Source organism: Oreochromis aureus, linkage group 3 (assembly GCF_013358895.1).
Source record: "Oreochromis aureus strain Israel breed Guangdong linkage group 3, ZZ_aureus, whole genome shotgun sequence".
In the NCBI taxonomy this organism is placed as follows: domain Eukaryota; kingdom Metazoa; phylum Chordata; class Actinopteri; order Cichliformes; family Cichlidae; genus Oreochromis; species Oreochromis aureus.
This window is the reverse complement of record NC_052944.1, coordinates 63,742,242-63,762,989: the sequence shown is the minus strand read 5'-3', so window position 1 is coordinate 63,762,989 and position 20,748 is coordinate 63,742,242. Positions and strand designations below refer to the sequence as shown.

At 40.2% G+C, this 20,748-nt stretch overlaps 1 protein-coding gene and 2 long non-coding RNA genes across 4 annotated transcripts; 1 reads left to right on the top strand and 2 right to left on the bottom strand.

The window, feature by feature from the left end:
- Positions 1-1,825: 1,825 nt before the first annotated feature.
- On the bottom strand, positions 1,826-8,310 carry LOC120436461. The gene is made up of 3 exons (XR_005610445.1): positions 8,196-8,310; positions 7,905-8,042; positions 1,826-2,238 (listed from the first exon to the last, which is right to left on the bottom strand). It is a non-coding gene; the product is annotated as an uncharacterized LOC120436461 (long non-coding RNA).
- A 1,840-nt stretch (positions 8,311-10,150) lies between these two features.
- On the bottom strand, positions 10,151-11,850 carry LOC120436478. Its single transcript, XR_005610474.1, has 3 exons — positions 11,607-11,850; positions 10,365-10,624; positions 10,151-10,224 (listed from the first exon to the last, which is right to left on the bottom strand). It is a non-coding gene; the product is annotated as an uncharacterized LOC120436478 (long non-coding RNA).
- Positions 11,851-12,049: 199 nt separating this feature from the next.
- LOC120436434 (butyrophilin-like protein 3) lies at positions 12,050-17,370 on the top strand. Of its 2 annotated transcripts, none has more exons than XM_039607445.1 (3): positions 12,050-12,183; positions 16,024-16,362; positions 16,770-17,370. In XM_039607445.1, the coding sequence occupies exons 1-3, from the start codon at positions 12,171-12,173 to the stop codon at positions 16,949-16,951; spliced, it is 534 nt and encodes a 177-aa protein (XP_039463379.1). In that variant the 5' UTR covers positions 12,050-12,170; the 3' UTR covers positions 16,952-17,370. The 2 variants fall into 2 exon arrangements, with proteins under 2 accessions (XP_039463379.1, XP_039463378.1); XM_039607444.1 differs by lacking the exon at positions 12,050-12,183 and adding an exon at positions 14,599-14,755.
- Positions 17,371-20,748: the final 3,378 nt, after the last annotated feature.

Sequence of the window (20,748 nt, the reverse complement as noted above, 5' to 3'; positions counted from 1 at the left end):
GTTTCCTCTCTTATCTTTGCCGAAGCACTTGTTCACAACACGTGTTCGTGGGGGCAGCGCTCCCTCGCTACTGATGCTGCACGTCCAACACAACAAAGATCGTTTGTGGTACCGGAGTCTTACTCTGGTCAGATTTCAAACCCAAAACAGTTTAACCGTTTTTAGCACAAATTTACTTCTAATGTTTATTAACTACGAACGTATTTATCACAAATATACAGGATATAATATGGTTCAGATTTGCTTGAATATAATGACTCTTCTGTGTTAACTGTGAAGTGGATACTATATGATTACTTTATTTAAACTACAGATAGATGTGCTACAGATTACATCATTATATTATTTCTGTCCTGGGTTTTAACCAGTTTATAATCCTTAGGAAAAATCCCCCCCAAACACTTAAAAGTCATGGAAATTCATTCAGATTTAGTCATTTGATGACAAATCCATCTGATACTCCAAGATGAGCTGATGGAGTTCCTCTGACAGCTGAAGACAGATGCTGGGACCAAACAGGAGGACCCAAAATAATGTAATGTACCACTGACAGACAGACAGACAGACAGAGGACAAAACATCAAGAAGTCCTAGCAGTGGTTAGAAAAAGGCCAGATTAAAGGGACAGCACAGAGGCTCTGATCATGGCAGAGAAGAACAGGACCTCAGATCATCATCAGATTATAGATGCAAGAGTCTACCACAGCCAACAGGATTTTTGTTTATTACAAACTCAAATTTTAATAATGTGATCAACTTAAGTGTAAAAAAAGAGTTTGTCATGTACCAAAAGTTCACACATCCAGGCATCCACTGATAATTCAGGAACCAACCACATCAAACTGGGAATGCTGACTTGCATCTTAAACTCCCGTCTTTCATAATGTGAGAGTTAGAAGACACAGAGTAAAGTCTTTAACATCAAATCTGGAAGGAAAAACTGTGAGGCGACTCACAGAAACAAAAAGCCAAACAATTCAATTCACCTTTATTTACCAGAGTTTTTGGTCTATAAGACGCACTTAAAATCCTTTAATAGTCTCAAAAATTGACAGTGCGCCTTATGTATGAATTCTGGTTGTGCTTACTGACCTCGAACCGATTTTATGTGGTACACTCAAAAATCTGTCAAAATGTTTTAGTACGACAGCTTGATGGATTGTTGGAGCATTACGGCTACCGTAGTCAGGAGTCTCGGAGAGTAACACCCACTGTGCTTCAACATAATATTATTCTCTGTGTATAAGGACCCCAAAATGACACCTGTTAAATGGGCTGATTCTTATATAGCGCTTTTCTACTCTCCCGGAGTACTCAAAGCGCTCTATACAACATGCCTCATTCACCCATTCATACAAGCACTTCTAAACACAAGTGCAACTAATAAACATTCACACACATTCACACTCCGATGAACGCATCGGAGGGCAATTTTGGGGTTAGTATCTTGCCCAAGGATATTTGGCATGCAGACTGGGGAGAGAATTCAACACGTGAATGAGTTGAATAACGTTTGACTTATCTTACTGTTTAGTTTCAACTTTATGTATGAAAATAGACTGTTAATTGATATTGCACCTTATGGTCAGAAAAATACGATATATAGCACCAAATCACAACAACGGTTGCATCAACGCATTTTATATTGTAAGGTAAAGACTCTACAGTAATAACAACAATCCACATCTGTGCTTTAGCGCTTTATATCATAGAATAGCCTTTAGTAAAACGTGTAAAATAGAAATAGCTAATAAAGGCATCCTCTCCTTCCAACTCTCTGTACTAAGAATCTGAGGTAAAGATCATCTGCAGCAGTTTGAATCGTTTAAACCACCTTACTGTGCTTTCAGTGTCTGCAAACTGATCTGGAGCATAAATGAGATTCAGAGAAATCAGAATAGTTTATTAATCCCAGAGGAAAGTATGTGATGACAGGTGCTCCAATAAATAAGAACAGTAACAAACAAGGTAAAGTGTCATATTCAGTAATACAAAATATCACAAAATAGCTGTTATACATAAATGTCCCAATATATATTACATAAACTGAAGTATAAATACATTTTAAATGGAGCTGTCCCTCTTACTCACAGTTGTTTTCTCTGTAGAGGATGTGCAGATATTTAAGACGCACAACTACTGCAGTGTGAACTTGTGCTTTTAAATGGAGGGATTGAAAAAGAAGGAATCAGAAGAGCCGCATGTCTCCTCCTCTGCTCACATCTCTGCTGGGAGGATCTAGGACATCAGGACAGGGTATTACTTGAGTTAGACACATTAAATTGATGCATTTCAGTGAATAAAAGTAAAAACAAATTAACAAATTTCCCACCTGTGGGACTAATAAAGGTAATCTTTATCTTTATCTTTAAACTAAAGAAATAGTGACCAAGAAATAATCAGCCTACATCTACATCAAGACCTAGTTTTGCTTTGCTTCAACATTTTGTTTCAGTGGATCTTCTGCCTGTGTATTAATGTTTCAGAGATGAAACGCCCATTTCCTGTTGTAGACAAAAAGCGGAACAGGACTGTGGTCATCTTTCATGAATGCTGTGGAAACAAGCCGACTCCCCCACCTGGAAATGAACTGTCTCCACATGTCTCTGATTCCAGTCTGTCCCTGGAGAGTGACCCAGTGGTTCATTAAGATCAACTCAAATTATACATTTCCAGAAAAGGAAGTAGTGCAAGCACAGCAAACATCTGCTTAAAAAGCTATTTGTGTTCACATCTGGAATACACTTTATTGTTACGCAGCATTTCGCCTTCATGTCAAAGTTTAAGACAATCAGGAATCTTATCCACCCACAGCACTGGATACAAATAAAAACAAGAGGAGTCAAATATGAGCAGGTTTATTCTCTATTTTTGTGATTTCTGTTTCAACTGAAGTATTTTGTTGTTATAAAACCAACAACTTTGAAGTGTTTCTATCAGTCATTTTAATCAAATGGTGCCAGATCACACAAAATGGATTAATTGATTCTACAATTAAATATGTTTTTAAAAAGAGCTTCAAGCATTTGCTGACCTTGTCCAAAAACCAAAAATTTCTGTTCCACACAGAATTGTGGTGAAATGAGGCAGAGTCAAACATGAACAAGTGCACAATTATGAACAGTCTGAAGTCCATTAGATATTAATTTTCATCCAGTTCTCCAGTTCAAGTTAGTGAGGGTGATGGAGGAACCTGTACAATCCCCCAAAACTGGGGCACAATTTTGTTTAACTGCAGCTTTAAAAAGAGTAAAGGGGTGAAAAGGTTCAGCAAAACCTTCAGCAGGCTCCATGGATCAATTATTGGATTGCTATTATTGTGTCACACTACAGTGAAGAATGAAAACAGAACTGGGCACTTAGAAAGTTGTAGTTCACGTCAACAGCCTTCACTTATTAGGCAAATGTGAACCACAACACTCAAGAGACAGAAGTCCTGTGGGCGTCGTGTCAAAGGGCATCTAGCATGAAAAAAAAGTGGAAGTTTCCACTGTGGTAAAATAGTGAGCAGCTGAAAGTAACTGTGACGGCAGAAGGTTTGTGTTTCTCAGCGGTGACATCAGAAGTAAAGACAAATAACACTCAGGTTTGAGTTGGAAAAAACATCAGAGGAATAAAACTTCCACAGACACTGTTGGATGGATCGGGCTGTAGATCGATGCAGAATAAACAAACAGTTCTGGTTTTGCTTTGTGTTCATGAGGAGGAAAGTTGGGGTGATGAACCACAGGTGTGCTTGATGCTGATGCAGAACCGTGGAGAGGTAAAGGTGGAAGAGCCAAAGACAAAGAACAAAGGAGGAACACGAAGAAAGGAAAGTGATGAAAACGATTCTTCACCACAGTGAAGAAAAAAAAAATAAAAAAAAAATCCCCAAACGTCTGTCAGACAGTTTCAGAGTCTTCATGAGGCACATGAATGAACCTCAAATATAAATGTGCCAGCTTTGACTACTGTTGTGAATGTTTCTGTGAATAACTTATCAATTTATGAGGAATCAAAAATGCTGTCAAAATTTGAGCGTTTAAACCCCTCTCCAATGCACTCTGAGGGCCTGTAACTTTGAAAAACCTGTGAACACAAATTCCAAAGAGTCCTTAATGGTTAGTACCCACATTTCTTTGGTGTAACAGGAATGAGTCATTTTACCAACATGAGCCAATCACAATCGTTAACAACAGAGAAGTGAAACTGTGTGAACGCCCCTCTGCTCTCTTTCCTCCCTCAGGCCTGTTAGAGACACGACCATCTCAGTGATGCCACAGACAAACAGAGAAGCCACCATCAGTTACAAAAGCATCGGCACTGTTCTTCGTCATTTTAAGATAAAGCTACACACACACACACACACACACACACACACACACACACACACACACAAAAAAAAACACACACACCAAGATCCATCCTCCTCCTCCTGAGGAATTTCTATTTTTCATATTTTGTGCCATTTTTAAAAATACAGCAACAACACTGGGAATAAGACCTGAGCCATCAGGACAGCATCCATGAATAAATCAGGAAGATGATACTCCAAGATGAGCTGACAGAGTGACTCTGAAGATGAGACCAAACAGGAACATCCAAAATCATGCAGTCTACCACTGACACACAGGCAGAGGACAAAACGAAGAAATCTTACTAGTGTCTAGAAAATGGCCATCTTAAAGCACAGCACAGAGGCCCTGAGCACCAGATCTATAGAAGCCAACGTGACCCTGCTGCCTTTGCTCAAAAGCAGCTCAAATTCCTGTAAAAAGCCTGAGATGAGTGACATCATCTAAACTGTATGTCATATTCCTAATGTTTTGCAGTTTTTATATCATATCATGTTCATCACTGTGAGCAGCTTTGTCTTTGTGTTTTTCTTACTATAGAGCATTAAATAAGTGTGATCTCACGTTCTCTTAACCATTACTTTCCTTCCTGCCCCCCCCGATTCATGTGAAAGCTTAATGCTTCCTACAATCACTCCATTTTCTACAGCCTCCTGTCACAGCTGAACACTCTCCAAGTCCTCCTCATTTTTCCGTCTACATGTGAGTGAAAAGAGCATGTTTACATTGTTATTATTTAATGGTATTTCTGTGGAAAAGGGTTCATGTTTTTGAAATGGTAATGTTACATTTGTACATTTCAGTTGGTTACCAGTGGATCCACATGTTTCTGTGCTGCAGAGAAATCGTGCAGTATGTGCTGTTAACATGATAATATGAGACAGTGACTCACAGGCGATCAGAGAAATGTGGGAATTTTAGTTTTAGGCACACTGACTCTTTGATGTTGCCAAGGTTTTTATTCATTTATTTATTTATTTATTTATTTCTACTTTAACTTTCCTTCACTAGAAAATGTTGTCACAATAACCTGTGATCTACATTTTTATTTGAAGTTTAATTTTTATTGTGTACTTAAAACAACAGTTTGATAAAGTTAATATTGTTACAAAAAGGCTTTTGTTTGGAATGTTTTACAGCATAGTAACAATGGATTCATTAAAGTGATTTCCTCTGCCACAGTGAGGCCCGTGACCTCAAACTATTTAAAGTATTTTTCTCGTCAGTGCTTTGCCACTTTCCTCGAAAAATAACAGCTGTGGGGGGTTTCTTCCCTTTCTAGTCGGCCTACTGTTAATATAGATTCACTCTGTGGTCACAGCTAATGTTATCTGATTTGCATTTGGATTGTGCTCACATATTTGCATGTGTGGGCAGATTTTGAAGATTTCTAAGCAAAGGCACACACAAGCTGTGTGTGTGTGTGTGTGTGTGTGTGTGTGTGTGTGTGTGTGTGTGTTTTCAGCAGCAAGCAGTCCATCAGTGGTAGATGGATAATTAATTTACTAAAAGGAGACAACAGTTAGCTGATGCTATTTTGTTTTTAAAATTTTCTACAGCACACATCCAATAATATCATTATAGTCTCCTTTTAGCCACACACACAAAACCTGATTTAGTGACAGCCCTAAATCACAGATACTCACTGCTCTTGATTGTTTTAGTTTGCTTCAGCACTTTAACTTTTCCTCAGGTGAGACATTTAAATTTAAGTATTTTTCTCGTCAGTGCTTTGCCAACTTCCCCGAAAAATAACAGCTGTGGGGTTTTTTTTCCCTTTCTAGTCGGCCTACTATTAGTATAGATTCACTCTGTGGTCACAGCTAATGTTATCTGATTTGCATTTGGATTGTGCTCACATATTTGCATTTGTGGGCAGAATTTGAAGATTTCTAAGCAAAGACACACACAAGCATGTGTGTGTGTGTGTGTGTACTTTCAGCAGCAAGCAGTGCATCAGTGGTAGATGGATGATTAATTTACTAAAAGAACCCATGCAGGCACAGCGAGGATACGCAAACTGCACATGCAAAGGCCTCAGCTAGTGAATTCAAACCCAGGATCTTCTTTCTGTTTGACAACAGAACTAACCACTCCACCACCAAGCCACATCAAACATCCTTTAAACTTTTCTACTGGCAGATCTCCATAATCTTCCCAAAGTTTTACTTAAATGAGGTTTGGGATTATTGAAAAATGGGGCTGTGACAGTGTGCTGGTTGTAAGTAGCAAATATAAGCCTGTCCAGAATGATTGTAATGCACTAACCAACAACACTAATCCAACTATAATTTGGGGCGTGTAGTATTTCTGGATTCTTTTCTTTTCTTTTAGTGCAAGAAGAGAAAGAAGTGGAGGTTGGAGAGGATGCAACTCTTGATTGTCAGGGTCCCCATGAAGGCAACATCTTACGGTTAGAATGGACCAAGAGTGACCTGAAAGTAGATGATTATGGCTTCTTTTACCGGGAAGATCGTCCTTACAAAACATACCAACATGAATCATTCAAAGGTCGAGTGGAGCTGGAAGACCCAAACATGAAAAGTGGAAAAATGTCAATCATTCTTCACAACGTCACCGTTAATGACACTGGAACATATGAGTGCCACATCTCATATGAAACAGATCACAGCCAGAGATCTGAGATGAAGCAGGAAACCAAGCTGAAAGTTACACCTGCAGGTGAGGTGAAGCCTCGAGTGTGTCCTCTTTATCAGTTTGTCCCTCAATGAGCAAGACTAGCCAGTTAAATCAAGAGTAAGAATTCGCTCTTCCTGCTTTCATCCAGTTTATTAGTGATGCCCTGGCTTCAGGTATATATTGTTATGATTATTAAACTTAAGTAAAATATCAACTTCCAACAATGCCAAGATATGTGCATCTATCCACTTTCCTCCTGTTCTGCTACTACTGTGTGAAGCACAGCTAAGCAGACAGACAGCTCTTTGACCAGTGACAGGTGTGTTGTCTACTTTATTAAGACGGCCCTTCAAAAAGCAAATAGTAAAACTAACAGACATCATCAAACATATACCTCAGCCTCAGGGTTGATGCACTTCTGGTATCAATTTCAATATCCTACATCACCTGACAGGATTTTTTTTTTCATTTGACCTCTGACCTTAAGGTTGATATGCCTGAGATTTATACTTGTCTGAGATTTTTAGTAGCTACACCTATGGTATCAGCTATAGTACCGAGGAGACTTCCTTCTCGAGTTAGTGCATTCACAAAGTTGTCAGAAAACTTGATCTCTGACCTTGTCCTTGAGGTCAAGGTCACTGACATTCAAACTCATCATAGATCCCCACCTTTTAGTATCTGCACCTATGGTATTGATTTTTAATTCCACTTCCTTCTCAAGTTATCACATTCACAAACTTGAGTGTCCACAACAATCCCCCATGAACATTTTACAGCTGAGTGATAAAAAGTAAACAAGGTGCAATGAGACCTGAAGTTACATAGTAGCCTGTTTCTTAAAATTAACTTCCATAAAAATCACAATTGTTTGTGAAGTACCAAAAAATAATGATTGAAAACATGTCAACTGTTCAAAATACTCACGGGCAGTGTTTTCCACAAAGTCATAAATAAGGATGGAGTTGGGTTCATTCATGACTCTTCAACCATCACGAGCGCACATGTGAGAAGTATTTCCTGCTTCTGACTCTGCTAAGCCCTGATTGGTTATCACAGTGCAACCTATGAACAGACAAAGCAATATCGCCACCTGCTGGTGAGATTTAACCCAGCACACTTTTACTTATCAAATTCAAGGTCAGAGGGCTAGAGATGGGTACAGCCTGGACAGGTTACCAGTCGGACACAAAACCATCAACACCAGTTTAGACTCACCAGTTAACATAACCTGTACATGTTTTCAACTGTGGGAGGAAGCTGCCAAGAACCCACGGCCCCAGCTGGCTGGCCACCACTGTGTTAACCTGAGTGCTTTAACATGAGTGTTACCCTGAAAGTAATCACAGCGAGAACAAAAGAGATAAGCTGACAGAGTAAGCATCGTCAGAGCTTTTCAGTCACTTTGTGGTCACTCTGAAACTCTGTGTGCGGCAGACTACATACAGAAGATCATTAAACCAGTTCAGGCCACAGTAGATTTATTTATTTGAGTATTGATGAGGTTTTCAGTGAGAATCAGGAAACAGCCTTACAGTGAAGCTGGTTGCTGTTCTGTTCTTCACTCATCACACACCTGACACACTTCACACCTGTTTCTCTCCTGCAGTTCAAAGACAAGGAGCCAGGAAGGATGCAGACAAGAAGGATGGATCTGTTGGCCCTTTAGTTGGCTATCAGTTTCCAGCCTGCTTCTCATTGTTGCTGCTGTTGGGATTTTGGTGTACAGAAAAAAGAAGAAGGCAACTGGAATATTTTGCACTTCTAAAGGGTGAAAAAAATGCTGCTGTATTCATGTGAGACATCGACAAGAAGCTTGGCAGTATCACACGTGGTGGCACGACATTCATGACAAACATTTCAATCAGCCGGCAGCAGGTGGAAACATTCACAGAGGGGATGACCCGGCTCTTGGAAGAAAATCAGATAAGCTTATATTGAGCTCCAGGCACATAACATGAAGGGTGAGACGGTCTATTCAGGCTCACCTAAATATCTGGAGAACACCATAAAAAACATCAGCTTCCATCGTGCCCATTTTCTGGGAGGGACGCGTCTGGACCAAAGTGACAAATTGTGAGTCAAAATTGAACATCTTGAACAGAAAGAGGCAAAGAGCCTCGACGGGGAGCTGAGAGGAGCAGACTTCAGCGTCAACAACCAGTTTACAAGGAGATCCTAGAGAGGAGCAAGGTCCTGTTCCTGATCTGTCCTGATCTGTCATCAGGTCAGGTGATCTGTGTCGACACAAACACCTCTTTCTGATATGTCCTTTTCACTTTCCTTTTCCACTGATGTAACTGACATGTCTACATAAAAAGTTACTGCTGGTCCCTTAAGGCCTATTGGAGCGGGAACGCTCCGTTTTTACCGTAAATATTTATAAAGCCTGGTAGCTCAATAATTCTTTTTTGCATATGAAACTGGAGGAATTGTACTTACATCGTATGCATTCAGCATGTCTGAGGTTACGGTTTCCCTCCACATATGACTTTGCAAAGCGTGCCCTTTCATGTTGCTTTTACTGTTTTTTTCTTTCTCTGGTTGATGATGTTGTTTTTAGGTCACTTTGAAATGTCTGTTTTATCTCCCTAATGTTGTTTTTCATGTCTTTTCTCTTTCTGCATTCAGCAAATGTTTCCATCAATACTGTGATTTACCACACACACATTGGTGTATTGTGATGATTGGTGTAGTTGTGCGTTTTCATATTTTCTTTCTCTTCCAGGTGTTGTTTGATTTTTCTTGTATGTGTTTTTTCTTTACAGGTGCAGCAGTTATCGATCGATTGTGCTTTCCTACTTCAGCTCTGTCTGTTTATTGTCTTTTCTTTTTTCTTTCTCTTTTTTTTCTGACTGTCAGCTTTGAGGTTGTCATCTTACACATGCACTGTCATAATGTAAATAATGGATTTGAACTGATTAAATGTCCTGCATGTGAAAACAGAAGTTTTCCTCAAACTAGATGTCATTGTGTGTGTGTGTGTGTGTCTGTGTGTGTGTGTTGCTGCCAAGTCAGTCATTAAAAGCTAACGAGAGTCTGATGAAATGTGCTGGTTTCAAGATTTACATGAATGTTTTGCACATATTTGCTTTTGTTTCTCCCCTCTCCTCCAGACTGCATTTGACCTCAAACAAACACTCGTTACACTCAACTGTTTCCACTTGACCTGGCCTTCTTTTCCATTGACATCTTCTTCTGAGTTGTAGGTGCTGAATCGTCTCCACACGCTCTTTTATTTTAATTTCTGCTGCAACATTTAGATAGTAGGATCAAAATGAAAGCATGAATCCATCCTGCTTTCCACCAACAGTTCAGCCTGTGGTGTGACGTGTGGAGGATTTTCTTGACAAACACAATGAGTATCATTTAAACATCACAGCCGACCTGAGTGTTATTGTTGGGTAGATAGCTTGGACTGGGAGGACTGTAAGGGGCTAGCTCAGATTTGCAGCTACCACTCCCCGGAGTGTCGGCCAGAACACTGCTCAAGGCCCGGATGAATGTTCAGAAGGGAGACAATGAAGACACCGAGGATAGTGCAGACTCTTACATTGACTTCACACAGTTGAAGGTACCAAGGACTGTCAGAGGAGCAGGTATTGCATACAGGTTTAGGTGCGTGGGTATGTGTGTGTGTGTGGTCTCTGAAAGGAACAGAAAGAAAATACTACATTACTAAAGTGTTCACATCAATAACTCCAGAGTACATCAACATAAACACTGGTGGGAAATAAACTAACATCCCCTTTAATACCATAGGCCATATATTACCCACGACTCACGTATAGACCCACTGAGAGAGCTAACCCAGTACACAGTTATACCCAACCACACGGCAGGAGAGTTAGCTTAGCTTAGCTTAGCACCCGCTAGTGGCACAAACAGAAACATTTCCCCCTAACCTCAGTTACAGTCCCAAACACATCTTATCATCACATCCTCACACATCACAAACTTACGTTGCTCATTAACGCACACTTCTCACGGAATGACCAATTCTCTGTTGCTAACCTGGAGCAGAAACGCTCAGGTGCCTTGCCCACGTTTCTCCCTGCCCACAGTCTCTCTCATACAAAGCGGTGGGGTGACCTCTACTGGCCACTCTAAGAAACTACAGGTGAAACTACCAACTGAACAGAATAAAACCGTAACTACGGGGCCTTTTGTACAGTTATTGCCAACCATGTCCGTCTCTTTATGACTGCTGTGTACCTTCTGATGGCCACTTCCAGCAGGTTAACACAATAAGTATTTCAAACTGGTTTCTTTAACATGATAATGAGTTCACTGAATAGCCCACACTCCACAGTCACCAGATCGTAATCTAATAGAGCACCTTTGGGCCATTGTGGAAGCAAGTGATGGACCAAAAATTGCAGAGAAATGTTTCCAGCACCTTGTTGAATCTCTGCCACGAAGAATTAAAGCAGTACGAAGGTAAAAAAAAAAAAAAAAAAGGGTCCAACCCAATACTAGGAAGGTGTACCTAATAAAGTGGCCAGTGAGTGTATATTACTTTAATTAAATCAAAAATGTGAACACATATTTGAGGTTGGATTTTGGTGACACTCTCTGTTGGTGAAAACAGGTGTGAGGGTTTTTTTAAAAAAAAAGAGCTGAGCACACCTGATCCTGTGTGATGTCACTGAGCATGTTGGACCCGGTTAGGACCACCAGAGATGTGAACATGAGCCTGTTGTTGCACTTAAGTGTCAGTAGATGGCAGCACGAGACCATGGTCGGCACAGCAGACAGAAGGTTGCAAGCTGGTGACTTTACCTACAAAGTATGAATGGATATAATACTAATCCATGTAACACCAGTAAATATTATTCCTCTTTACAGTGTTTACATACTTACTTCTATTGGTGTTTCATGTGAAATGTGTTAATATTTGGATATGCTCATTTTTATGTCCACTTTAAATAATTAAATTAACCCAACCCACTCCCACTATACACCGTGAGTTTTTGCCTGCTGGTACCCATCAGTTGCCTCCAAAGACCCACAGGCTAACCAAACCCAATAAGACTCTTCTTCTTCTTCTTCTTCTTTAGCGTGACGGCTGCCTTCACCTCTGGTGTCCACCATCTGGTTCGGGGGTTCCCACCATGACACTCACCAATCACTTTGCCGCTGCAGGTTCTTGCAACTGCTTCAGCAATGGAGGGAGTGTGAGTGTGAGTCACCATGAGGTACCAAGGTTAGTTCAACACACACCCAGGAATCGCTCTTCTTTTTATATATATAACCAGAGATGGACAGTAACGCGTTACTGTAATACGATTACTTTTTTCTAGTAACGAGTAAAGTAAGGGATTACTATTGCAAAAACGGTAATTAGATTACCGTTACTCTCCCGTAAGCACGCTGCGTTGCTGTGTTACAAAAACCGTGAGTTTTTTTGCGAGAGTGTCTCATGACAATGACGTAAGCAAGTGCGACGTTCGTGGCAACAGCTGTGTGCAGATCAACAATGGATAATATATTGAGTGCGGGAGAGAGTATGAGCGTGCAGCGTTTAAAGCGTGGAAGTACTGACCTTACTTTGAGTTTGATTCCGTAAAAAGTGACAAAAACATTAGGGTCCGCTGTTCACTGCGTGGGAAGAAAACTTCTTTTTACAGCAAAAAATAAAAAAACCTTGAACTTCCGAGCAAACACCGAGTGCGCTACGATGTAATGGGAAATTCACAGACAAACTCGCGGATTCTTCAACTGACCGCTGCGGCACGCCTGCACCAGGGTAAACCTCCGCCTGCTATACAGGTGAAAATAGAGCAACAGGACCGCTGAGTCTTTGATTTTATTTATTTTCTGCTGTGTTTTACTTGCATCTATTTGAAAGAGTGAGTGTAAACACAAAAAATATTTTATTTTATGTGCTGAAATGTGCAGGAAATAGGTTTAAATGTTAAACAAATTTCTTCCAGTCAGAGAATGTTGCATATAATTTAATTTTTGCTTGATGCATAAAGTTAAAAGATTAAAATTAATAAAATAAATTTAAAAGAACTTTTCCATTTGATTACATTTAATATTATTGATTTTGCAGAAAAAGTAGAATTGGGCAGAAAGATCTATTGCTTTATTACCTATTCAGGTTGTAAATTGGGTTTTTAAAAAGTAACTAAGTAACTAAGTAATTAATTACTGAAAATAAGCAATAAGCAATCAGTAAAGTAACAGGATTACTTTTGGGGGGAAGTAATCAATAATTAGTTACTACTTACTTTTTTCAAGTAACTTGACCAAAACTGTATATAACTGTACTACTCTTCTGCGGCACTAATATTACAGGAAATTAACAGGTTGTTCTGTGAAAGAGGTTAAATATATCCACCAGGTGTGATAATGCAGATGTAAGTAGGAGGCCCAGGTCCTTAACTTTCCTGAAATGGCACACTTACACAGTTTGTTCTGAAACCACTGAAAGAAGTTCCTGCTGCTTCCAGTCTGTGGCTGAGGTCAAGCTATTTTTACTCTTTGTGGAGTCCCCTAACTCTCTCTCTCTGACCACAGTGATCTACATTTTCCATCAGACTTCTGTCTGAAAACCATGAACACAAAAGAAAAACTAAAAGTGAGATCAAAGGTTACTGACCCTGTAAAAAAGCTCACTCCTGTAGCGTTAACAGCATAGCACCACACTTAGAAGTAAACTATAAATAACATGAAACTTACTGACATCATTAAAACATTGCATTGCATCCATACTGTAGTCAAATAATATTTATAATTGTTTTGAACTGAAGCTCGGTCTAAAATATGGCTCACAGTGACAGTTTGACAGCTTCTGTTTGTCAGAGCTGTCGAGTGACTTGAGGACAGAAGAGGAAGATGCACATGATTAACCACAAAGCCGTCAGTCATGGAAAACATAAAACCAACATGTCAGGATGTTTACAGCTACAAAACTACTAAATTATTAACCTAATCAAACTACAAATAGAGTACACAGGTGAACAGAACAATAAAAAATATATTTACTGTCTGTACAGACACTTATGTAAAACTTATTTCTTTCCTTACTTGTCTTATTAACACTGCAGGGAAACTTTCATCAGAAACAGGAAACCTCAGAGCTGTTATTGACAATTACATGTGGGGGGAAAAGCACTAAAAATAGCACTATAAAAATCCCACAAAGCATAATAACTACAATGTGCTCATTCATTAAAATATTTCTATATCTACACTATTTAAATATTTAAAGTTGCTAAATATTTAAATAGTAATGATATAGCAATATTTTAATGAATGAGCACTGTATACCTAAAGTACTTTGATCATTTCTATATCTATACTTGCTTTACTCTGTGGTGAATGAGACCACGTCACATGATACAGTCATGGTTTCATGCTCTCCTTCAGCGGTTTCAGTTTGACAGATTTCTTCTTTTTTATGTTTCTGTGATGAACGATGGACAGTGATGAACGGTCAGTTCAGGAATCCTTTCAACAAAAGACTTTAATTGGCAAATAAGTTCAAACTTAGTTTTGGCACGAGGGCTTGATGTGAGCTTGGAAATCTTATTTAAAAAAAAAAAAAAAATCCCTGTAAGTCATGTGACTGTCCGCCACTCATAAATCTCCTTGAAGGAAACACCCACTTGAAGTGGGTGTTGTGGGTGTTATAGGCTCATAGCTTGTTCAGCTTCTCTGTTAACAACCTGATCTGGGATCTGTAGAGCGATGAGAGATGTGTTCAGGAACATCTGCGATGCTCTTCTGGATTCTGCTGTTTGCCTGCCTTCTCTTGTTCGTGTGTACAGGTGAGATTTTACTCTGCTATTAATGCAGCGGCCTCGTGTCCCTGTGACTGTGCTCTTAAACTCATTCACCTTTACTGTCACTGTAAACACGTACAACAAAATCAAGAGTTTGAAAGTCTTGACTTTGTCAGTGTTACAGTCAGGTGGGCTGTAGGCAGAGGTGACGATTACCACACTTTAGTGTCCACCTTAAGTTTGCAGCAGATTTGCATTTTATTCTCACATTTTTGTTTTTTTGTGTTGTTTTTTTAATCACAAGTTTATCATCGTCATCATCCAATAACATCTCTGATTGGTGCAGGCAGCAGGGCTCATTTTGAGTGGAAAATACAGTCAGGTGACCTCGAGAGTCTGAAGCAGATGAAACCAGAAATGTCATGTTTCGCTGTGTGGCAGGCAGGGATTGGACCCAAACGCAAACTCACGGGGACAGAACTTGAACTCAAAAGCACAGCTTTATTGCTGGAAAACAGATCACAAACAATACAAAACTAAACTGGGAAAACTAATCATAATGCATACCAGGAGACACGGGGAGAATCACACACAGCATGAGGGAGAACGCGACACTGACACAGGGAAACGCAGGGCTAAAATACACTGGGAAGTAACGAGGGGAATGAGACACAGAAGGGGAGCACAGCTGGGAGAAATCAGAACTGATGAGACGAGGGAGCAAAGTAGAATACACTCACAAGAGACATGGACCTTCAAAGTAAAACAGGAAGTAGCACAGACGCAAACTAGACTAGGGGAGACAGAGCAACTAAGAAACACAGAACAACAACAAAGAGACACAGAGGGCAGCTATTAAATACTCAGAGAACTAAAGACAATACAAGAAAGCCAAACTAAGACACTGGACTAAAGAATAAACTGGGGGAACAAAGGGAACTAAGATCATAATACAAAACTCAGACACAAGAAACTCAAAACACTGGGTCACCGACCCAGGACCGTGACAAGAAACTGCTAGAATGAAAGTGTGAAAGCAAAAACATTGCTCATAATCTGAAACTTTGGCCACGCCTAATAAAACCCAGGTAGATGTGTCAGTGGTGTTCAATAAGAAATAAAGGTAGTGTTGCTTTGTACATTTTAAAAGTTGAAAAAAAATTTTAAAAATTCTTTAAAAATAATTTGAAAAAGTATGCAGAAACAAAGTGCCTCAAAACTGGCAGAAACTCTGGATTTTTGCCTTGTATACATCTTGTCTGTTTCCCTTAGTTTCTCCTGGCGTTCACACTAAACAGTCAGTGTTTCTTCAGATCCTACAGAGGTTAATGTGGAGCCTGGAAAAGATGCCATTCTTCAGTGTCATCATCCAGCAGATTCAGAGATTGCTGTGTTGGAGTGGCGCCGACCTGAGTTTGAGTCCAACGAGTACGTGTTCTTCTTCCGAAATGGGCGCGCATATGAAAACTACCAGCACGAGTCCTTTAAAGGCCGAGTGGAGCTGAGAGAGCCGTCCATGAAGGATGGAGACGTTTCTGTAACTCTAAAGAACCTCAGCGTCAGTGATGCAGGAACATACCAGTGTTGGATTTTATTCAGCAAAAGCACTGATGAGCTTAAGTGCTTATTCAAGCTCAACATCACAGCATCAGGTGAGTCTGCTTGTTAGGATTGTTGATAGAGGTGGAATTTATCTAACAGCCACTCAGCCTAATTGTACCACAGTGCTACAAAATCCCCAGTGAAACCTGCACCTGCTGTCCTACATAACCTTAAATAACACAAAAGGTTATTAGGATGAGTAGAGCATCACCAGATGATCTCATCTCTGATTCTTGTGCTTTCAAACTCACTTCTAACTCACTAACTTCCTGCTGAGCTGAGGCACATTCGGAAAAGGATATCAACAAATACAAAAAAATTCAGCTTGGTTGATTTTTTTCTTCTCATGTGCCCCAAAGCCTCTAAATGAGCTGTTGATATGTTTCAAAGTGTTACAATACTAAATTAATAACGACACAACTGTTACATCGGTCCTCACATTGTGTCTGCTCTGCAGGTGTCATGGATGAAGAGGACAAACAGATGTGGAGAGACAAGGACAGAGGGGATGAGGACAGGTCTCCTTCAAATATAGATGATGTGTCTGTGTGTGCTGTGTTACTTTTTATTGTCATTGTTATTCTTGTTGTTCTAATGTACATAAGACAAAGGAACAAAGCAAAGTATCCCCCCACTTAAGTACATCATTAGTCATTTGTGGATACAAATTCTTCTTTGGTTTTACAAACGTGAACAATGTGCCATCACTGAAAGTTAGAAATGCTCCATTGAACAAAACTAAAGAGCAGCCAATGTTTGAAGTGTTGTAGAAGTTGGGAAATAATTGTGTCCTGCCTGGTATTATAAACACGTTAGCACAATGAAGCTGGAGGATGAGTGCTAACAAGTGTCCCCAATGGGTGGAAACAAATGCATCATGTGGCAGGGAGAATCTACCACTCAAAATTCTATCCAGTTAATACTTTCTTTTAAATACGTTTGCTGTAAATACATAAAATAAATGTTTTGTTTGATTTTGTTTTTAAGGTGTGCTGTTTACCTGTTTCTGAATTTAGACACTGTTAGTCAAGTCTCTGGTTAACAACTCTTTCAATAGATATAAATAATAACAATAGTAATAATATTATAATGTAGTAATAATATATTAAACATTTAAATCACATTTTTCAGTAAGCCTTGATTCTTCTTGTGTGAAGTCTGATAAGGTGGCCTGAAAGTGGGAGGGCAGGAGTTTAAGTCTTTCTTTGGCTGTCACACTTGTTTATATGTTATCTTTGCCAGATAATGATGCAGATTCATCAGGTTTTCAAGAAATCTGGTTAAACGTTACACATTTTGTTGTGATCCCAAGTTTCAAGAGGATACCAGAAACTTCTATAAACATAACCCAACAGTTCACAAAGATAGCAGTTTCTTTGACTTCTGCAACACACTACATTTTATATTGTAAATACATAATACATCTTAAATTGCACTAAAATAAAGAGTGTGCACATCTTACATTTTAGTTCCACCTTAAAGCAATGATTTCCCATATAATTCAATCACAGTGATCTGATGTCGTGAGCTGAGTATCTGAAGCTCAGAAGTGATGCTCAGTGGTGACCGCCACGATGTCATCCAAGTTCTTAGCTGATCTCTGCCCAGCCTGAGTAGGTGGGGCTGTTACCTTAGAGATGAGCTCATCATTTCCTGTTAGATGAGGTAATTAATAATAATAATAATAATAATAATAATAATAACTTTATTTATAAAGCGCTTTTAAGTGCTGAACAGCTATTTGAAACTAAAAAGATGAATAAATAAAAGGGATAAATAGCAGTACAAGTAAAAACACACTACAAGTTAAAAACAGTAAGAATTTAAAAACTAAAAGACAAAGACTTAAGACATGTAAGATGTGAACAGATGCCTGCCTAATATTTTGAGGGAGGTTGTTCCACAAGGATAGGGCACGAAAAGAAAAAGCACGCAATTAGACTTTTTTACGTTGAATTGACCACAGTATGTAATCAAGGTAATTTAGACTGTTACCTTTGGCTCTGTGTTGATACAAAGACACCACGAGGAGAGTGGAGATGAAGTATGGAGTGAAAACGACTAGGTAGAAGAAAACTCTCAACACAAGGTCGGCTGGATTGGCTGAAGCTGGGGGTGGGGTTGTAGAGGTGAAGAGAGAGCCTGCGGTTGTAGGTTTACCTGCAGAGAGAATCTCACATGTTCAGGTTAATATGTGGATGAAAAAAGAGGTGAAATCAGAGTGAAGCTCCTCACCTGTGACAGTGATCCAGCTGGATGGAGACTCTCCATGACTGCTGATGTCACACTTGTAGAGGCCTTCATCAGACCTGGAAACATGCTGGATGGTCATGTGACCTGTAGGCTGCTTCCTGATGAGGGAGCCATCTTTATAGAAAGCAGCTGGGAGGTTGAGAGGAGTGGTCTTTGTTTTACAGAGCAGAGTGACGTCATCTCCCTCCATCACAGGGAGGACAGGACTCTGCAGGATCACTGATCCACCTCAACACAGAGACAAACTACAGCATTTCATCCATTTACACACAGCTTCATCAACACTAACTCCACACACTCAGCTTACCAGTGACTGTCAGGTTAACCATGTTACTGATGGGACCCTCTCTGGACTCACACCAGTAAACTCCACTGTCCCATGAGAGGACACCGCTGATGTTACAGGAAGAACCAGCTGGCTTTCCCCACTTGTCACACTCAGCTCCGGTGTCTCTGCTTGTGTTTCTCCTCAGAGTCCATCCAGCAGAGCTGTTGTCCTCCTCACAGCTCAGAGACACAGACTGCCCTTCAAACAGCTGAGAGCTGCTGGGACTCACAGTCAGACGAGCTGTGAGGAGGATATACATCAAGTAAACAAACTAAATTATCTTGTTTTCAATAACAATCACTCAATAAGTGTCAGATAATGGTGGTTAACATCAAATACTGGATGATTTAGTGCAACTGAAGCTATAATAAGGTCAAACATTACCACACCCAGTGATAAATTACTGTAATGATTATCACATCATGCTACTGCAAAGCATAAAAAAATACTTTATGTGTCGTTTATGTCAGGTTTAAACTGTGACAGAAGAAGGTTACTGACCTTGGTTTGTTGAGCAGCTCAGTAGCGAGATTAGAACTAAAGAGAAATGACACTCAGGTTCATTTGAGTTTGATATTTACCAGAGACAACAGGTAACCAGTGGTGAGTTACACACTGATGCAGAACAAGCACACTTATAAGGAAATGTGGATGTATATTAAGCATTTTGATTCCATCTTTTACTTTAGTTAGTTGTTGTTTTAAAGATTGTTGCGTTCCTCTTGACCCTCTTTCTTCTTCTCGTTCCCCCAGATGAAAACTGATCTAATCCCCCTCTGATTCTACACCAACCTGGATGTTTGTGGTGGAGAATCAGCAAATTTTCATACATAATCATTACAGTGTACTTACAGAGCAGCCACAGCACAGATGTGTTCTTCATCCTACTCTCGGTGATATGAAAACTTTGACCGTTCACAGTCAAACCCTCCTCTGTGACAGGATGCCAGAGTTGTGGTTTTCAGCTAACGCACAGGTTTCTCTGTTTTACTGGAATAAAGCAAAGAATAAAGTTTTAAAATGCTAAACCTAAACAGCAGGATGGAGAGAAAAGAAATCTACATCCAACCTAAAGGGAAACACAGGTACCATTAAACACACACTGTGGGTGTGGGACTGAAGTCAGTCAGGAAACCACAGACAGAAGTGCCTTTAACACTATTCTTCCCTCGGTTCTGAAGGACAAGCTGGAGAACTCTGGAGTGGACCATCACCTCACTACCTGGATTTTGGACTACCTCACCGACCGACCACAGTATGTGAGGACTCAGGGCTGTGTGTCGGACAGGGTCGTCTGCAGCACGGGGCCCCACAGGAACGGTTCTGGCTCCGTTCCTCTTCACCATCTACACTGCAGACTTCTCCCACAACTCCACCCAGTGCTTCCTGCAGAAGTTCTCTGATGACTCTGCAATAGTCGGCCTCATCACTGATGGGGACGACAAGGAGTACAGAGGACTGACTCAAGACTTTGTGGACTGGTGCCAGCTGAACTACCTCCAGATCAACACTAGTAAAACCAAGGAGCTGGTGGTAGACTTCCGCAGGCACAAACATCCTCCACTGCAACCACTGAACATCCAAGGTATGGACATCAAGGCTGTGGACAGCTACAGGTACCTTGGTGTTCATCTGAACAACAAACTGGACTGGACTCATAGCTCAGACGCCCTCTACAGGAAAGGGCAGAGCAGGCTGTACCTGCTGCGGAGACTCAGGTCGTTTGGAGTGGAGGGCCCACTCCTGAAGACCTTCTATGACTCTGTGGTGGCCTCTGCCATCTTTTATGGTGTGGTCTGCTGGGGAGGCAGCATATCTGCTGGGGACAGGAAGAGACTGAACAGGCTGATCCGAA